Below are 16,719 nucleotides of genomic sequence, written 5' to 3' on the forward strand. Positions count from 1 at the left end.
TACGCACCAAAAACAAAATCAGGGAAGGAGCAATTCCTAGAATGTTGCAAGAACAGTATAAAATTTGAACACCGTTTAAAATGAAAAGCTTTACTTAAAAATTCCTGATTTCCTGCAGAGTACAATCTTATCCAAGTGATTTCACAAACGTCCTGATCTGACGCTGGAGTGGTTTTTTGGTTACGTGCTTCACCCAACATTCTAAGGATCTCGGTTTGAATCCAGGCTTTGGCAAAACAACTCCGTTTAAAACACTCCCATCACACTAAAATAATGAAAAGTAAAAATGGATCTCCCCTGAGCCGGGAAGCCATGTTTTGCCGGATCCCAGACCTGGCAAAATCCAGCCCAAATGCCAGAACTGGCAATGGCACATTATACTTGACTGTTGCCTTACATTGGGCCTCATTACGAGTTGGGTGGTATTCTGGCAGTAAATCCGCTGGAATACTGCACAGCTGAATTACCGTTGCCGCCACTTGATCCAGCAGGATTACCGCCGGATTACAAGTGGCAGTGCAAATCACCAGTTTTTATGAGTCCGTAGGACTCTACGTTGGTTTTTTGGTGGAATTACTGCAGCATCATGCTGTAGGTAAATCCTCCACTCCAGCGCCAGACTCGTAGTATGGCGGAGCGGGAATGTTGCCAGTAATTCCGTTACCGTCAATTGTTTCTCGCTCCACACTACTTGTAATGAGGTCCATCATACGGTACAAAGGCCCAGGAAAGGAATCCTTCCCTTACAAGGAAAGAGTTGGAAATTGACACAAACCGCAATCTATTTTGTCAATTTACCCAAATAGTGCTGATGATTGTGTGATTAGGGGCCTTCTAATGCCCAGGGCAGGGCTGAAGCCTGAGAATTAGTTTAGTAGAGCAATAACAAGAATCAGAGAGCCAGCTGAGGAGTCAAAGCAGTGCAATTAGGGTGCGATGCTCCTGGAACACTCTTGATTTCTGACAAGCAACCACTATCCCTTCTGCAAGAGTAATAGTTATCAAAGGCTGCATGTGTTCCAAAGATGTCCTGATGGAAGACAAGAAGGCCACTGGTTGGGAGACATGGTGCCAGGGTAAGAGGTTCTGTGGGAATTAAATGGAATGATCGACGCTGGAGGGGAAGTGTAGGCTTAGAATAGAGCAAACCGAGGAAGTCATACGGCTGATAATGTAATGGTAGCAAATGGTGGTGTGTGTTGTGTGAGAGGATGTACAGGGTGGAAAGTGGTACCTCCCAGAGGTGAGTGTAGAGTACGGCACTGCAGGGTGAGACAGTTCTGGAGTTCAAAGTTAGTTGAGGGGAATGAATCAGCAATGCGTATGCAAGGGATCCGCTGCGGTACACGCAACCTATGCAACCATGCAACCATGCCACGCAGGAACTTGCATTGGGTTTACTAACTGGCCGACCAGTGCCAAGAGATGGTTTGTCCCAAGGTCATTGCTATATCCATGACCTCACTCATTCAGTCCGTCATTTATTGTCTCTTCAATGACCCACTCCAATGAATGATCGTTCTTCTTGTAGAGTCCAGAACAGTCCAATCAGCTTCTCACCAAGGAATGCAGACCATTACGGTCCCCTTAAGCAATGTGGGATTCCCATCCCCTAAGAAACAGCAGCCAGAACATGGCTTTCACCCCCGCTGTGGGGGGTGGACATGGGATTTAATGGCCCCCAACCCGAACCAAGTTAGGCTTCAGGGAAAGGGCTGGCAGCTGTTAAAGGTCATTTCCACCCCCCACAGCTGAGAGTGAAAGTCATTCGCACCCCAGGGTGTATGGGGGGGGGCTGCAACTGGTTTCTTTTTCTCCTCAGGAGATTCTCCTGGGGGGCGGGTTTGGGGGGGAGATTGGTGCTGCCCTATGGAAAAGGACTAAGTCCCTTTTCCATTTCTATTGTGGCGGCCGGGAGACAGGAGGAGTGCTGGGACTGGAGCACACAGTTCCAATCCAGCAGGTAAGTGGGGAGAGGGCGATGGTGTGGGGAAGGGGTTAGTTGATTTTTGGGTGGAGGGTTGTGCGGGGACATCAGGGAGAGGCTGTTGCCTCCCCAAATTACAAAATTAAAAAAAGATGGTGCCACCCAGTGAAGGGCATAGTGGCTGGAAAAGGGGTTGCAAATATGTATTCTCGTCCTCTGTTCCAGCCATCCGATTACATAATGATGAAGCATGCACCTTGTCCTGCAATTTATGCTCTTGCTGGCTGATGACATTTTACGACATCAATGGCGTCAGATTATAAGTAATTAGGTACATTTAGGGTGCCCCTAAATCAGGGTTGGTCTCAGCCAACTCAGGCAGTTATCTCGGGGGAATGTTCTCATGGGCGTAATTAATGATGTCATATTAATTTTTATTACCAGATCACCAGCCTGGCTGCTGGCACCAGCTGTGAGCAGCCTCCAGCCGTAAGTTATCCGCCGGCCTGGTTGCAATGTGGCTCTCAGAGTGGCTATCGCCTGCAGACCTACACTACAACCGCATATTTGCATGCATGCTGCAGAGTTCACTTGTACTACAGTTTTCATGCATTGCAGTTAGGATTTGCATTTTAAGCGGTTGCGCTAATACGCTGTTGGGGGGAATTGGTCGAAGCGCCAGGTCTGGGCTATAGCTGGCAATCCAATAACTGATCATCTCACTGTGGCAGCCAATGAGGGCAATGCACACACACACCAATGGTCGAGCGAGGCATTCCAACACACTAGGTGGACCTGCGATTCAGGCAGAAAGTGTCCCCTCAAAGAACATTCCCCATAACCCACAAGACAGGCCAAAGTTAAAGAGCAAGGGGTAGTGGAGCAGAAACCCTTCTTGAGTCTTCCACCATAGTGAGTAAGATGTTCTAAATAACTAATCTTATTAAAACCTTCAGCCATGCTTAGATGATTTTCTGGGTCTGACTATCTTTTTCAAGGGCATACAGAGGGTCTTGGTCCAACCTTACATCATGCGCCACCTATAAGCCAAACTGTTGCATTATGGTACAACTAGGGAGAAATGGCAAATGAGGACACAAAGCTTGTAAGTGTTGTTTGGTTGTTTACCTACGCATTGACTGCCCATGGCCATGCTAATCCCTATGGCCATTCCCACCCACTTCCTGCGCATCCCTGGCCAAAACATATCCTCTTTGAGCTAGCTTTATCATGCCTTACCATCAAACGTTCTGCTCAAAGTGCCTGCCAGTATTTTTTCAAAACAGCCTTCTCAGAGTCAATGGGCCTCATTACGAGAATGGAGGTAGCCATGGAGCTATTAGCCATGGAGCTATTAGCTCCATGGCTGCCTCCGTTCCGGGCTCCATTACCGGGTTCCTGCAATGGGGACTTACCGGGTTACTCCGACATAGGAGGACCCGGTAATTCCTCCTTGCAGGAATCCATCCCCATTCCCATGTTTGCCCCCATAGGGCTCAATGGAAATGGGGAGGAAGGTAATAACGGGCAGATTACATCTGGCCCGTTATTAACTCCCTCTTCACCTCGCGGGACCCGGAAAGCACGCCTGGTTTTACCAGGCGTGCGATCCGGGTCCAGCGATGGGTAGCACGTAATCGCCGCTCCCGAATGAAGGGGGCCGGTCCCATACCAGCCCCATTCATTACGGGAGCGCCAGCCTTATAATGAGGCCCTATGACTTAACTAAGCTACAAATGGGCTACTGGTGTAATACAAATGTCTTTACCTTGTCTGCCTTCAGGCACTCGATTTATATGCACTATGCATGTACTTCACACAAATCCTTTTAAAAACATGCATCAGCAAAGCCAGTAGTTTTGGCTTGTGTAAAAGAATTCGGCACTTGCCAGGCACTGCTATTATAAGGCTAGGTACTGGCAACATTTTTCAGCTGCTACCATCAATTCAATGGCCAGTTAATACCACTGTGGCAGTGCCTGGCAAATGCCTTTCCCATGCCTAACAAAAGCCAAAACTGTTGGCAATGCCAATACTAGTTTTAAAATGGATCCCTTCCCTCCTACTCTTGCGCCGGCCTTGCGGCCTCCTGTTACAGTGTTTTTGTGTGGTTTCCCTTCGGTCCATGATAGTCACCCTGATGGCCTCCTGACTTTTCGCACGCACTACCCGTCAAATGATATGTGGCGATACATGACTACTTCTGTGCAGAGTTTTCAGGTACTTGTATTACTAAGGTGCGCTGTTTGGCGAGGGCACGGATAGGGGGCCCGGATGCAGGTATTCACTGAGTGATGAATTTCAAATAAAGTTAATAGAGAGATATACAGTAACACTGCGCTTTTTAATATTTTTTTTATTTTTGTGTGGCTCCAATGTTGGGTTGAGAAAGGCTCTTTGATGGAATCCACGTGTTGATCGTGGGGCCAAAACGTCCCCTCAAATTCTATTGTGAAGGACGCACCATGTGCACCAAAGTAGCTCTGCGAGGGTGCTGGCTGGCAGGGTCGGACTGGGGCATACGTTTGTCTCGGGCACTAATGAAAAAGTGTCCCATAGTTGCCAATGGCAATTCATTCCTTTTGTGATAGACTGCTTGAGTAGCATCCAAGGGGGAGGTTTCTGATCAAATGTGATGCAAATTGTGCATTTTAAAGAATATTTATTCATAACACAGGTCAAAAATATTCGCCGGATGGTGAAGTAACACGTCTAATTTTTCCAAATGGTCCAAAAAAGATGCCCACTTTCACCAAAAACAACAGGTCCACACTAGCATTTTGTGTTCGGCCATTGCCCTATTGCCCGATAGGCTAGTGCCAGCCTACTGGCGGGCGATAGGGAGTGAATTCGAATTTGATTGTTCATCAATTACAGGAATGTCACTGAAACGCCCATTTTCCACACCCTCATTTAACAGAAACATTCTTGGAGCTGCAGTCTTAATGAGTTGAATAAGTGATGCTAAGGGCCTAATTCACAGCACGCTTTCCTATGGGATTGGGATCTATGTGATTATTGCAACGGCCGATAATGCAGACTTTTTTTAACCCTTTACACCACATATATATGTGGAGGAGACCCCGGCAGCCCTCCCATATTAATATTACACTGTAACCCCCCCCCCCATTTATATATGTGGTGTAAGGGGCGGGGGTTAAAAAAAAGAGTCGCCCTTTTCAGCCGTCGCAATTCCTAGGTTGACAATTTTGTACAATTCCTGGGATTGCACCATTATGAAACGCCTCTGTGAATCAGGCCCTTGGCCCGATAACAATGGTTTACAAATAGTAATTCAAGAGAAGTAAACAATGCCCTGGAAGCAAAAGGTGATACGTGTTTTCTTTTGGAATTCTTCGCTGTTGTTGATGCAAAGTTCGGTTTCTTTTTCCTACCACAACCAGGGTTGGACTGGGGCATAAAATTCCCTCGGGCACGAATGAAAAAGCAGCCCACGTTGCAAATGGCAATTCATTCCTTTTGTGACAGACTGTTTGAGTAGTACCAAGAGGGAGGTTTTTGATATTGTGCATTTTAAAGAATATGTATTCAACAACACTGGTCAAAACTACTAGCCACTTGGTGAAGTAACTTATCAAACAGGCCCGCCTTAGCCAAAAAAGTGGCCCACTTTGACCACAAAAAACGACCCACAGTAGCATTCTGCGTTTTTGGTTTGGGCATTGCCCTATGGGCCACTCCGAGCCTGAACACAATGAATGTATTATTAAATGAATGTTTTTAATTAGATCAACGTGTGCTTTGTTTGCTGTGTGGAACACTACAGATTTCTAACCTGTAGACTGCAAATGTATCAGACTGTGGCAGAGAAATATCCATCAAAATCATGGAACATGGAAAGGTATTCAAAGCGAATAGCGGGCAAGAGAAGGGGGCACCTGAGGAGGTTTCCTGCATGAGGTGCCACTGGTCTAAAACCTGCCTTTACCTGGTCTACAGCATTCTTGCATAACAGACCTATGCTGCTTAGGCAGGGATGTCATTTGGGGGTCGCCAGAGGTCGCAACTGTGACCTCTGAGGTCTCCCTTGCGACCTCTGTGGTCTCCCTTGCACCCTCTAAAAAAATGTAATGCAAGCTCCTAGGTTGTGGCCAGCACCATGTGGCTCTTTACTTCTGGTGTGGCTGGCTTTCTTGTTCAGGCCCCTTAAAAAAATAAGAAAATTAAGAACAGAAGTGCCAAAAGTCTAACACTTTCAGCACTGACCCTAAATACGAAAGAATAGGAATACCAAATAGCGTCTTTCCGGAATTCTATACAATAATTGCTAGACTCATTAAAGGTTTATTTCAGGCACACTTCAGGGGGTGAGTCACTGATTTAGTCTGTTCTTAAATGCCTCAACTCAGCGTTTCATCCTTCTGAGGTCGATAAATGAGTATCAACCCAGGTTGGGTGATATTTTGCGTATATTTTTTCTATATAAAGCGCTTAAACGTAAGTGCTATATAATAACACATCATTATCATTTGGCCATGGACATCTGCTTGCATTCACAGTGATTTGTTAATATGAGCCTATACACACTGACCTTAACGATACATATGGCGATCCATTCTTGTATGAAATGTACATCACATTATAGTGATAGCGTAACCAGATTTTTCGTAATGTACAATGCTATGTGATGCCACTTCCTGTTTTATCAACGGGTCAAAGGTCATGTTCCATCAGTTCCCCCGATATCACTTTGGGGTGGGGTCATCGGGGGTCAAGGGTCGTGTGATGTCACTTCCACTACTCCTGGCCTTTTGGTGAAATGACATCCCTGTGCTTAGGGTGTCTGTGGCAACAGCTCATATCAGGTGAACGTGGGGACTATCACACACATAAACACCCCCCACCCCCATCTGCTGCACCCCAGCAGGCGGGACTGAGAACGACAACAGTACATACCGGGCCCTGGCTCCTTTTTTGCCTCTTCCTCAGCAGCCGCCAGTAATGGATTCTGGTCCCCACCCTGGTCCACCTCTGCCTGTTTCCCAGCCAGGACGCTCGAGGGAACACTTTGCATCCTTAGAAGGAAAAAAAGAGAGAGAATCAACATAAATATTATTACAAGCTTAGATGGTAAGATACCTCCAAAAACCTGCTTTTGTTTCCAGGCCACTCCTGCTTTGGGGGAGGGGCTGTAGAGAGCACTGTACATGTTTGTTCTAGGCAGTGCTTCAAATGGGCCTATCCTAGCTGGCTCTCAGCTTCTTTATTTTCTCAATATTGAGTATCAGGACTTCTCCAAGCCAAAAGAGTACCAGTGCTCAAGCAGGAGTGCCTGGGGACCATAAAAATGGCAGCGGTGCACAGTATAAAACTCCATAACACAGAGTCTGGCGCGACGCACTTAGCACTTTACAGGGCATTGAAAACAGTACTGAAACATCTACATGGTAAATCTTGACATTCCCAGTAATGTGTGTCTTGAGGTTTACTAGGATCTTGGAAAGATGAATTAAGGATGGTATTTGTAATGAAGTTTTGATTGTATTATGAGATAAAATTGTAAAAGTTCTTGATAGAACTAACTACAATAAATAAAATAAATAAAAAACTCCATAACATATGGCTCATGGAAACAATGTCCCACCCTCCATGCCTCCTTTCATCCCCATCCTGCAGACATCCGAAGCCCCAATGTCTGCCTCCATAGCATCAGTAAGACGCCAAGTCGCCAGAAAGGATTCACCAGCATTAGAGGACGGCTGTCCCGGATTGGCGGTCGCGCCTTTTCTGTAATGGCCGCCATATCCTGGAACAGCCTTCCCTTTCATCTCTGTGCCAGGGAAAACCATCTGGTCTTCCGCTGTGACCTTAAGACTCATTTGTTCTAGTCCTTTGCTACTGCAGCTTACTATCTACCTTAGCACAAGATATCTCTGGGTGAACGTGTGTTTTAGAAATTCATTTAACATAACATAACATAACACACCATCAAAAGGAAGCCTCCCTTGCTCAGATCTCCTGCCTTGCCCCTTTGTCCTTTTCATCTCTTAACCTTATAAGGCACTCTGCCCCACCTCGAGAGATAATCTGTGCCATAAAAGCTGGAAATAGCACAGCTGTAGGCTAAGTTATCAGATCTTCCAGGTTTAGCCTGGGGCTCGTACCCATTGTTTTCTTATTGGGTGCATTATAAACAAGCACTAAGCACAATTAATAGGTTTATTCTTTCCTCTAACTATTGTAGTAAGTCTGGGTTCATTTTGATCAGTTGTTTTTTGTAAGGGCTATGCAAAAACGTTTTCACCCCTTTATTCTTTCTATTGGAGTCATGTTCATAACACACCTCTGGCAGTGAATCATTAAATGCAATGTCACGTAATGTGAAGTGGTCTTATATAGCGCCCGTCTGCCAATAATGTTGGCCTCGCTGCACATGGCTCTGGAAGGAGGGCAGGGTGTGTTAGTCGGATAGCGGGAAGGCAGATGCCGAAACCTTTGGTGTTGATGGATGCAGGTTGGCAGTACCCGTTACCTGTGTGTCGGTATGAAAATCTTTTAGTCATATGGGCAGTCCCGGTTGTTCATAAATGATGGACAGGGTCTTAATCAGGTTAAGTGCACTAGACCAAGGTGGTCGTCTGTAGGACTGCGGAAGGTGTAAGCACGCAAGATTTTAGTAGTGGGGAGTTTGTTGAGGGATGAGGGGGTGGAGAGTGGCGGTGAGGGAGTTGTCACTTCCTGGCACTGGGCGGTTTATTTCACTGAGATTAAAGGTGTGCACCAGTGCCACGTAGGAGAGGTTCCATGAGTCAGCTTGGTTCACTCAGATGGTAGTGTCAATAGTTTCAAAAAATACTTGTCATAATTTAGCCCAAAAGTAATTGGCTGAAAGCTAAGTCTTGAGCTGTTTCCCTTATCTGCCGATTTTCAAACATGAATTTCATGGCCTTTTAGGTGAGATAACCCTCTACCATAAGCACATCTTGTCCTAAAGAGAAGTTCCAAGACTCCTTTTGATCGTACATGGTTGACCTTAGCTAGGTCTCTATTTGGTCTTGGAGGATGTGATAATGGTTTATTTAATGTACAAACAAGCTGATTTGCAGTGTTTGTGGTAAAACATTGCATACATCGTGCGTTTGTGTTTGTGAGTAAAACAATGCCTTCTATTCAAACCTAGGGGGAAATTATTGTAACCCCAGAAGTGCATGTGCCTCATTTACTCAGGCATCATTGTCTCTTTTTTTGTTTGTAACTGTGTTGGTGCTCACTACCCACCACCCACACTGCTTTATTAAAGAATTCTAACCAGGATGTAGATTGCCAGAGGATACCACGCAAGTGAATGCTCTGCTTATTTACCAGTAATCTTCATTACTTCAAGCCCTTCTCTTCCTCATTCCAGTACTTCTCTTACACTATGATGGCTCCCCAGCTTCCTGATAGCTTTTTCCAATCAAAAATCGCAATTTTGATGAAAGCCACATCCCTTGATGCACATGCCTCTAAAGATGGCAGCGCACAACATCACATCCTACCACATCAAGCACCAGATGGTAAGGGCAGGTGGGTGGGCCCTCAACACTGGGAAGAGAAAAATTAGGACTAGGAGTGACAAACATTACAAGTAAGTAATCATAACAATCCCTCCATGCCCCTCTTCCTCGTCCAAGTACTGAAGAATATCAGCTCTTTGGCATCGAGGCAACGCTGGACACGGAATGCCTCCACAAACACACCAGAATGTATTCTGTCAACCTCTCCAAATTATTCTGCAGCAGGTAAACCTAGAAGGACCGGCCCGGCAGGTCCCTCTACAAACTGTCCACGAGGACAGAGAAAAAACAGGATGTGATGGTGGATACTGTCCCTTCTAGGGGCGGGGTGTGCAAGGAGCGGGACCTACATCAAAATTGGGATTTTAGATTGGATAATGTTGTCAGGGAGGTGTGGCGCCTTCATAGAGTACTGAAAGTACTGGGACGATGAAGAGGGACATGGGGATACTGTTGAACAACATAGGCTCTGCTAAGAAAGTTGTCATGGCAAACTGCTTGAGAACCTTTAGTGGTTTTGTCAGGCTGCATTACATCCTGCGTGTTCAAAGTATCGCCGTGCTGTATGAACATCACGTCTCACACCACCTCACCCTATTACGGCCAACAGTAGTTCTGCACAATTTCATTACATCATCTTTCACTACATCAGAAGATGGACGTCATTGTTGCCGGTCATGACCCAATGCTGGGATTCGGCATCCTCGTTCTGCAATTTGCTATCTTGTGTACCCACTGCTAGGTGTACTGTCTGGTGCTATGCAGAAAGGTGATACACAAATCCAGGGCTGGGCGAAAGGGTTGAGACAGACAACTCGAAAGGGTCACAAACAGGGTCACGAAGAGAGAGGCTCTAAGAGTGAGACAAAGAAGTGAGGCACATGTAGAAAGTGAATGAAATGGAGATCTGAACAAATAGAAAGGGACACAGAGAATGAAATGACATACGTGGAGGGCATAGGCATGTCAGGGCCTTAACAGGGGAACAATTATTGGACCCTGCATGGGGTGAGCTCCTGCCCACTTCATCCTAGACTGGTGAGTACCTACACTTCTTTTTTCTATTTCAAGCATTAGCACTAGGTAGCATTTGGGAAAGGTTGTTGGTTTGGTTGGTGAACTGCACAACCGCTTGTAACTCTGACCTTCCAATAATGTGCTGGCGGCCCTGAATACGTGACATTGATGTTACTTTCCCGTAACTTCACCTCCTATTTTAGTCTTTCTTGTTTTGTGTAAAATGCAGAAAGGAATCAGAGCCCGGGGCCCAAACAAGTGTTCATGTAAGCTGCATTCTTCTACATGCCAGTAGAATCCTGGATGGCCGGTCAGGCTTCTAGTTCCTCATCTTTCTTGGACAGTCACTGTTTGCCAGAAGAAGAATGGTAGATGTCAAAATGCAAGATTGCCAGATGCCCAGAATGGGATATTTGCAAACATGGGAATCAAGTGATGTCATAGACAAAAAAAGAGAAAGGTACCTGGAAAATCTGCAAATCACAAACAACTGTCTGGTCCAACTTTAATAACCATTGCAGTAGTTGCCAGGTGAAGAGCAACAATAGGGCAATCATGAAGGCAAAGAACAGGAAGGGTTCCGAGATGACTTACTTCCTTTAATCCCTTCTACACAACTGAGTGGTCACCAGACAGGGAGGGAGTACCCACCATTCACCTGGCTTTTTGTTAACATTCCAACAGGCAACCTGAAACCAAGTCCACTATAAAATATGACCCCAAGTCAAAGACATGCAAAATGTTGTAATTGCAAATTGCCACAACCAAGCCCACTTTTGTGGCTTGGGATACCACATCCCTGATGCCCTAGCACACACATTTCCAGCCCTGACACCAGAGAACCGTTGCAACCCACCACCAGGCCGCCTCTGACGCAGTGGTCTGGAATGACGACTGTGATATACACAATATATCTCCACACAGATCCCCAGATTGGTCAGGAAGCTGTGGATGAAATCCCTGCACCAACGATGGGTGCTGAACAATGGCAGTAGGTTCCCAAGACCCACCATTAGCCAGCCAACTCTTCCAATGTACCACATACATCAATTGACCATACAAAACTGGGAATAGAAAATGTCAGACACCACAGACTACTTATTACCATCCATCAGAACAACAATGTCAGTTTCAGACCATGTTTCAGAACGTACCCAGAAGAATAAATACTGACAGATGATATTATCGAAAGGAAATGAGCATTGGGATTGCTCTTCCAAGTCCTAGGGAAATGCAATGCAAACGTACCCACGTGATTAATGATCTCATTCGCCAATGAGCATACATATGAGGCAAACGCTTTGGTGTTAGCAAATGGGAAGGTCAGAATCCTTCTGAGAACCTAATCAGAAACAGCAAAACGACACACTATTCACAGTGACCCATCCGTGGGTACCTTCATAGCCCTCTTTAAGACTTACAAATTTAGCATTTCCATAGTTAGGACCTTGCAAAGTTCACTGAACAATTCCTTGAAAGCAGGGAGCAGATTCTGTGAAGGAATTCCTTCTGGATGAGACCAGGCGTTCGAACAATACAGGCAAAATAAACCCATCATCTAAGTTGCAGAATGAACATAGTTATTAAAAGCAAGGTCTGCTCTTGGCATCGAAGCATTCCAATTGGACTGCATAGCATTTGCAACATATGGCAAGTACTTCTCTAGTTTCTGATTTACCCTCTCTCTCTGACTATTTTTGTAAGGGTGTTAAGCTATTGAACCAGGGCCATCTTAAGCACTTTTGGAGCCCTGGCCACGTACATCTTTGGGGACCCCCTCCACCAAACCAAAGGAATTAAGGGATCAAGGATACTGGTTGCGCCTCCCACCTGTCGCGCTCACAACCTATATGTTGATATGCTGTTTCAAAATAAGCACGTTTACTCCCTTTAAGTCCCATTGTCCTCTTCAATCTTGCTCTAATCGGAGTGATAAACAAGTAGCATTTGAAGACCAACATTAGCAGTCTACAAAGGGGTTACTGTTCTAGTACATACAGGATACTTTTTATCAATAACATACAGGAAGGTAGATGTAGTATTAATGCAGGACCGTCTGTAATAGGTACAAGTAACCCATGATAGACAGAACTCACATTAGCTGCCTCACAGAATGCAAAAATGCTCATACATGGGTAGAGGAGACCAACTGGAAGCAAGGAGAACGCTACACATACTGTAGCATGGATAGTGGAGGCAGGTTAGAAGCTACCAGGAAGGTGTCTTTATCCAGACAGACTGAGATTAGAAGTGGAATATGGTTTTCAAATAGTGTTGCCATTAGATATCAAAGGAACAAATGCCTGAGGTGTGCGATATAAATATGTTCACCATTAACACAGTGAAACCATGAATAAGGCTTTTATGAAGATCATACCATGAGAAGGCAATCACTCGGAAGGGCTGACAATTTTGAAAGGTTTAGGGGCTGGCAATATTGAGAGGTTCGGCAATACAAGATTAAATGAAATGCCCAGGATCACAAACTGGTTGAGGGGTGAAGGTGTGAAGTTGGGATTTGTGCCAACTCTGCAATTTCTGCATTTGAACACTTTCTTTTCCAGTTCTTACCATGAAGTAAAACAATCTCATTTTATTAAAAAACAGACTTGGAAAGTACAGAAATCACATTATTAAACATGACCATTTTTAAACAAAATATTATAGGAGGGTGTTATGCAAAATGGAAATGATTCTAGCTTCGTTCTCTCCATCATCAAGGGAAGTATATAAGAATTAGTATACCAATCGATGTGATTTAACACATTTAATCTGGGGTTGTCTTTTGTATTTTAAAGCTTTAAATACTTCCAAAACAATGGCTTGTGACATTTTCATTTATAAACGTGCATAAAACCTTTGACTTTTACCACAAAAGCAAACCTTTTTTTTGTGTGAAACAAGCAGACCTTAAAATGTGCATGCCTGAGGCCTGCAACATATGGCCGCTCTCTTCCGTTTACCAACCCTTCTACTCAAATGGCCTACATAAGAAGAAAGATCAAGTAATGGGCTAAATGATACCAGTAGCATGCAAGAAAGCAAACCTCACAGAAGACAGCTCAGTAATGTAAGATATATTATTTGACCAGGATCACTGTATTGTCTGCTGGCAAATCCAGGATACAAATATGAACGCTGTTGTTCCATAATCTTGAATTTGGATACTTATTCACCTCTTGGACTAACAGTTTATGCCATCGCTGGAAGAGATTGCTTAGGTTTTACAACACATCTGAACAAACCAATGTCTAGACCTTCACCATACGGATGATATGTTAGTTTTTATAGCAACCCCTATCTGGTATAGGTACATTGCTGGTGATAGCAGATGTTGTTCTGCAAAACCAAGTACATAGGCTGGCAGGTTTATACACTTCAGACATAGGAAAGGCTCAGCCAGCCTTGCTGGAATGTGATATTCTAGTGTTGCATATGAACACATATCTCTGCAATGGGTGCTTCACACAATGAGCTAACTTATGAACCATTGTGACACTCAATTTATCAATATGCATTTCACCATTGCCTATTGCACATGATCAACATAATTCCCACATGAAGGAAAGAATGCTAAAGAGTTGTGCCATAAGGAACACACAAACTATGTATACCACAGTGAACACAGAAAGCAATACATGATGAATTGATCAAGGCAGAATGCACTTGCCAAAACAGAAATGCAATAGGTTTAGAGCCTCAGCAGTACCCCATTAAATATCCTGACGTGTGCTATTTGAGACTGGTGAACAATGGAATCTTACTTCTTCAGATCAGCTAGCCTTGTGGGGCCCCCTTCAAGGTGGGGGCCCTGGGCAAGTGCCCCTTTTGCCCTTCCATAAAAACATCACTGTATTGAACACCCAAAGCCGTACACAGAGCCTAGCAAAATTATAAAGATATGCTGTGAACCTCAATGAGAAATTTAATTGTAACTCATACAAGTGGAAAATCGTAACCAAAAAAAGAAACAAACCAAATCCTGCTCTGTACGTAATCCCTACAGGGACATAAAAGACATCGGGCCTCATTACGACCCAGGCGCTAATGGGTTAACGGCGCCGTAAAAGGCTGCTGCGCCGTTAACCTATTAGCGCCTAATTACGAGGTGCCTTTGCGGGACCCGACCTTAACGGCTGGTGTAGACCAGCCGTTAAAGTAGGGACCCGCAAAGGGACATTGGTGCTAATTACGGTGGGAATGGGGAAGGGCCATGGAGGAAGGGGGAATTACCGCCCCACCAACCTTGTAATGGGGTGGTAATTCCCCCTTTCTCCATGGCGGAGTCGGTAACTTACCGGCTTGGGCCATGGTTCTAATAGCACCATGGTCTTCCGCCAGGGTCGTAATGAGGCCCATCATCTTCAAAAAGTGACCATTAGCTTCATATAGCCCTCAGACACATGCAACTCAACAAGAAAGTCAGTAGAAATAGTATGACAAGGCTGAGTGGCAACATCCAAAACCCTTAACAACCCACCAGGTAACTGGTGAAATGATTTACTCTGCATACAAACAAGGCATCTCACCACATACTGACGTACACCAGCAGGCATTTGAGTCCACAAAACATGTGTCTGCAGCACCTCTTGTCCGCATCCAACTTTTAATTTGGATAGTCATACTGCTCACGGTTACTCCCACAGTCTTTTTCCTCTTATTACATTTCAATGTCTGAGTGTAAGGAGTCAAGGCAGTGTGATGAATCACAGGAATTAGTCCCTTCTCCCCAAGGGGAGGCCCCCACCTGTGAGGCTAGGGAGGTGAGGCCACTTCGCAACACCCTCCCAATGGGTTGAGGCAAGTGGGACCTCACTGGGAGAGACTCCCCATGCGGGGACAAGGGCTCCCATTCTGTGGGGACAAGGACTCCCGTTCCTGTGAAGAACTCCCTAAAGGATATCCTGAAATAACCTCCTTAGGAATACCATACAGAGACTTGTATGAAGAAGGAACATCCATATGATATGATAGGTTATTTATAACGTACTTAATACTCAGAGGTTTCTAAGCGCGGACCCGGGGATCGAACTTGTGTTGCTCCATGTCGTCTTGGTTCCAAGGCGAGCACGTTGCCGCTGAGCTATCTTCCGAGACTATGTTCATATGTTACTGAAAAGCTCTATTTAACTGGGATGAGGAGGATGGAACAAGGAGAGACGTCTCAGCAAGTGGAGAGAGAGACAGGAACGGCCACCAGGGAAGTCCAATGGCAATGTAGTACCTGAGAGGGGAGGTGATTACGAGAAAGTCTGTGAGTTACAAAGCTGCTCGCATACCAAAAGTAGATAGTTGGATGCACAGCATCCTGTAAATCACAGAGAGCAAAATCATATGGTGGTGGCGTGACCACAGAGAGCTTGTGGTGGACCGGCAGTCCGCAAAACTACTATGCGGTTAAAACCGCATAGCGTCCCACCACTCGAAGAGCCAGGCCTCAGTCCCGCAGGGAAATATGGACTACGGAACATTGAAGGAGTAAGAGAAGCCATGCAGGCGTAGCTCTGAACAAACCCCAAGTGAAGAGAGGCCCCAGTGACGTTATCCATGAGAATACCAGGTAACAGGGAAAACAGGAGACCCAGGAGGCAGCCGGGGAATCGTTATGGGACTGATTTTACTCACCACAGTCAAGTTAATGAAAGTGTAACATGGAAAGCAAGAGAATTGAATGATGAGAATGAGAGAAACCTGAGGACCATACACATTAAGAGAGAAAAATAAAACTACAGGAGAAATGCCTAGGGAGAAAGACAGAGTGACACATCTGTCCAAAGACAGAGAATATAAAGAGAAAGAATATTATGAATTAAACCCAAGAGAAGAGAATCTAAAGAAAGAGAATTGTAAAGGATGGCTATCACGGCCCCATCCAAAAGGGGAAAATACCCCATTGTTTTATAAGGAAAGAGGGGAACAACAGGCAAACCAAAACCATTAATACAGAACAAGAGACAAGTATAAGCTCAAAGAGACCTGGTTTTGAGAAGAAACAAAAGTATAATACACAAACAGATAGAAGAGTTCACAAAGCGCAAGAGAAGGGAGTCGTTCTCCTGTCTTTAGTTGTTAGAACAGTGGTAGGGCCAGTCAGGGTTAGTTTGGACTGTGGACAGGTTCGTTTGGACATTCACAGACGACCGACGAGCACCGTAGTTAACTTTTTAGGTAGGGGACATCCCTTAGTAATAGGGAAAGTTGGGCCTTAATCCTATGCTTAAATAAGAAAAGGTTTCAAATGTCCTATAAGAGCCTGTG

At 45.0% G+C, this 16,719-nt stretch overlaps 1 protein-coding gene across 2 annotated transcripts in view; it reads right to left on the reverse strand.

Moving 5' to 3' along the window:
* Positions 1 to 16,719, reverse strand: part of ABCA12 (ATP binding cassette subfamily A member 12) — a 700,854-nt gene that overhangs the window by 477,236 nt on the left and 206,899 nt on the right. For both annotated transcript variants that reach the window (XM_069615933.1, XM_069615934.1), the window contains exon 4: positions 6,845 to 6,963. In XM_069615933.1, the coding sequence (XP_069472034.1) occupies positions 6,845 to 6,963 (119 nt within the window). The remainder of the gene's footprint in view (positions 1 to 6,844; positions 6,964 to 16,719) is intronic.

The sequence above is a fragment of the Ambystoma mexicanum genome, chromosome 9 (assembly GCF_040938575.1).
Source record: "Ambystoma mexicanum isolate Mex_15411 chromosome 9, UKY_AmexF1_1, whole genome shotgun sequence".
NCBI lineage: Eukaryota > Metazoa > Chordata > Amphibia > Caudata > Ambystomatidae > Ambystoma > Ambystoma mexicanum.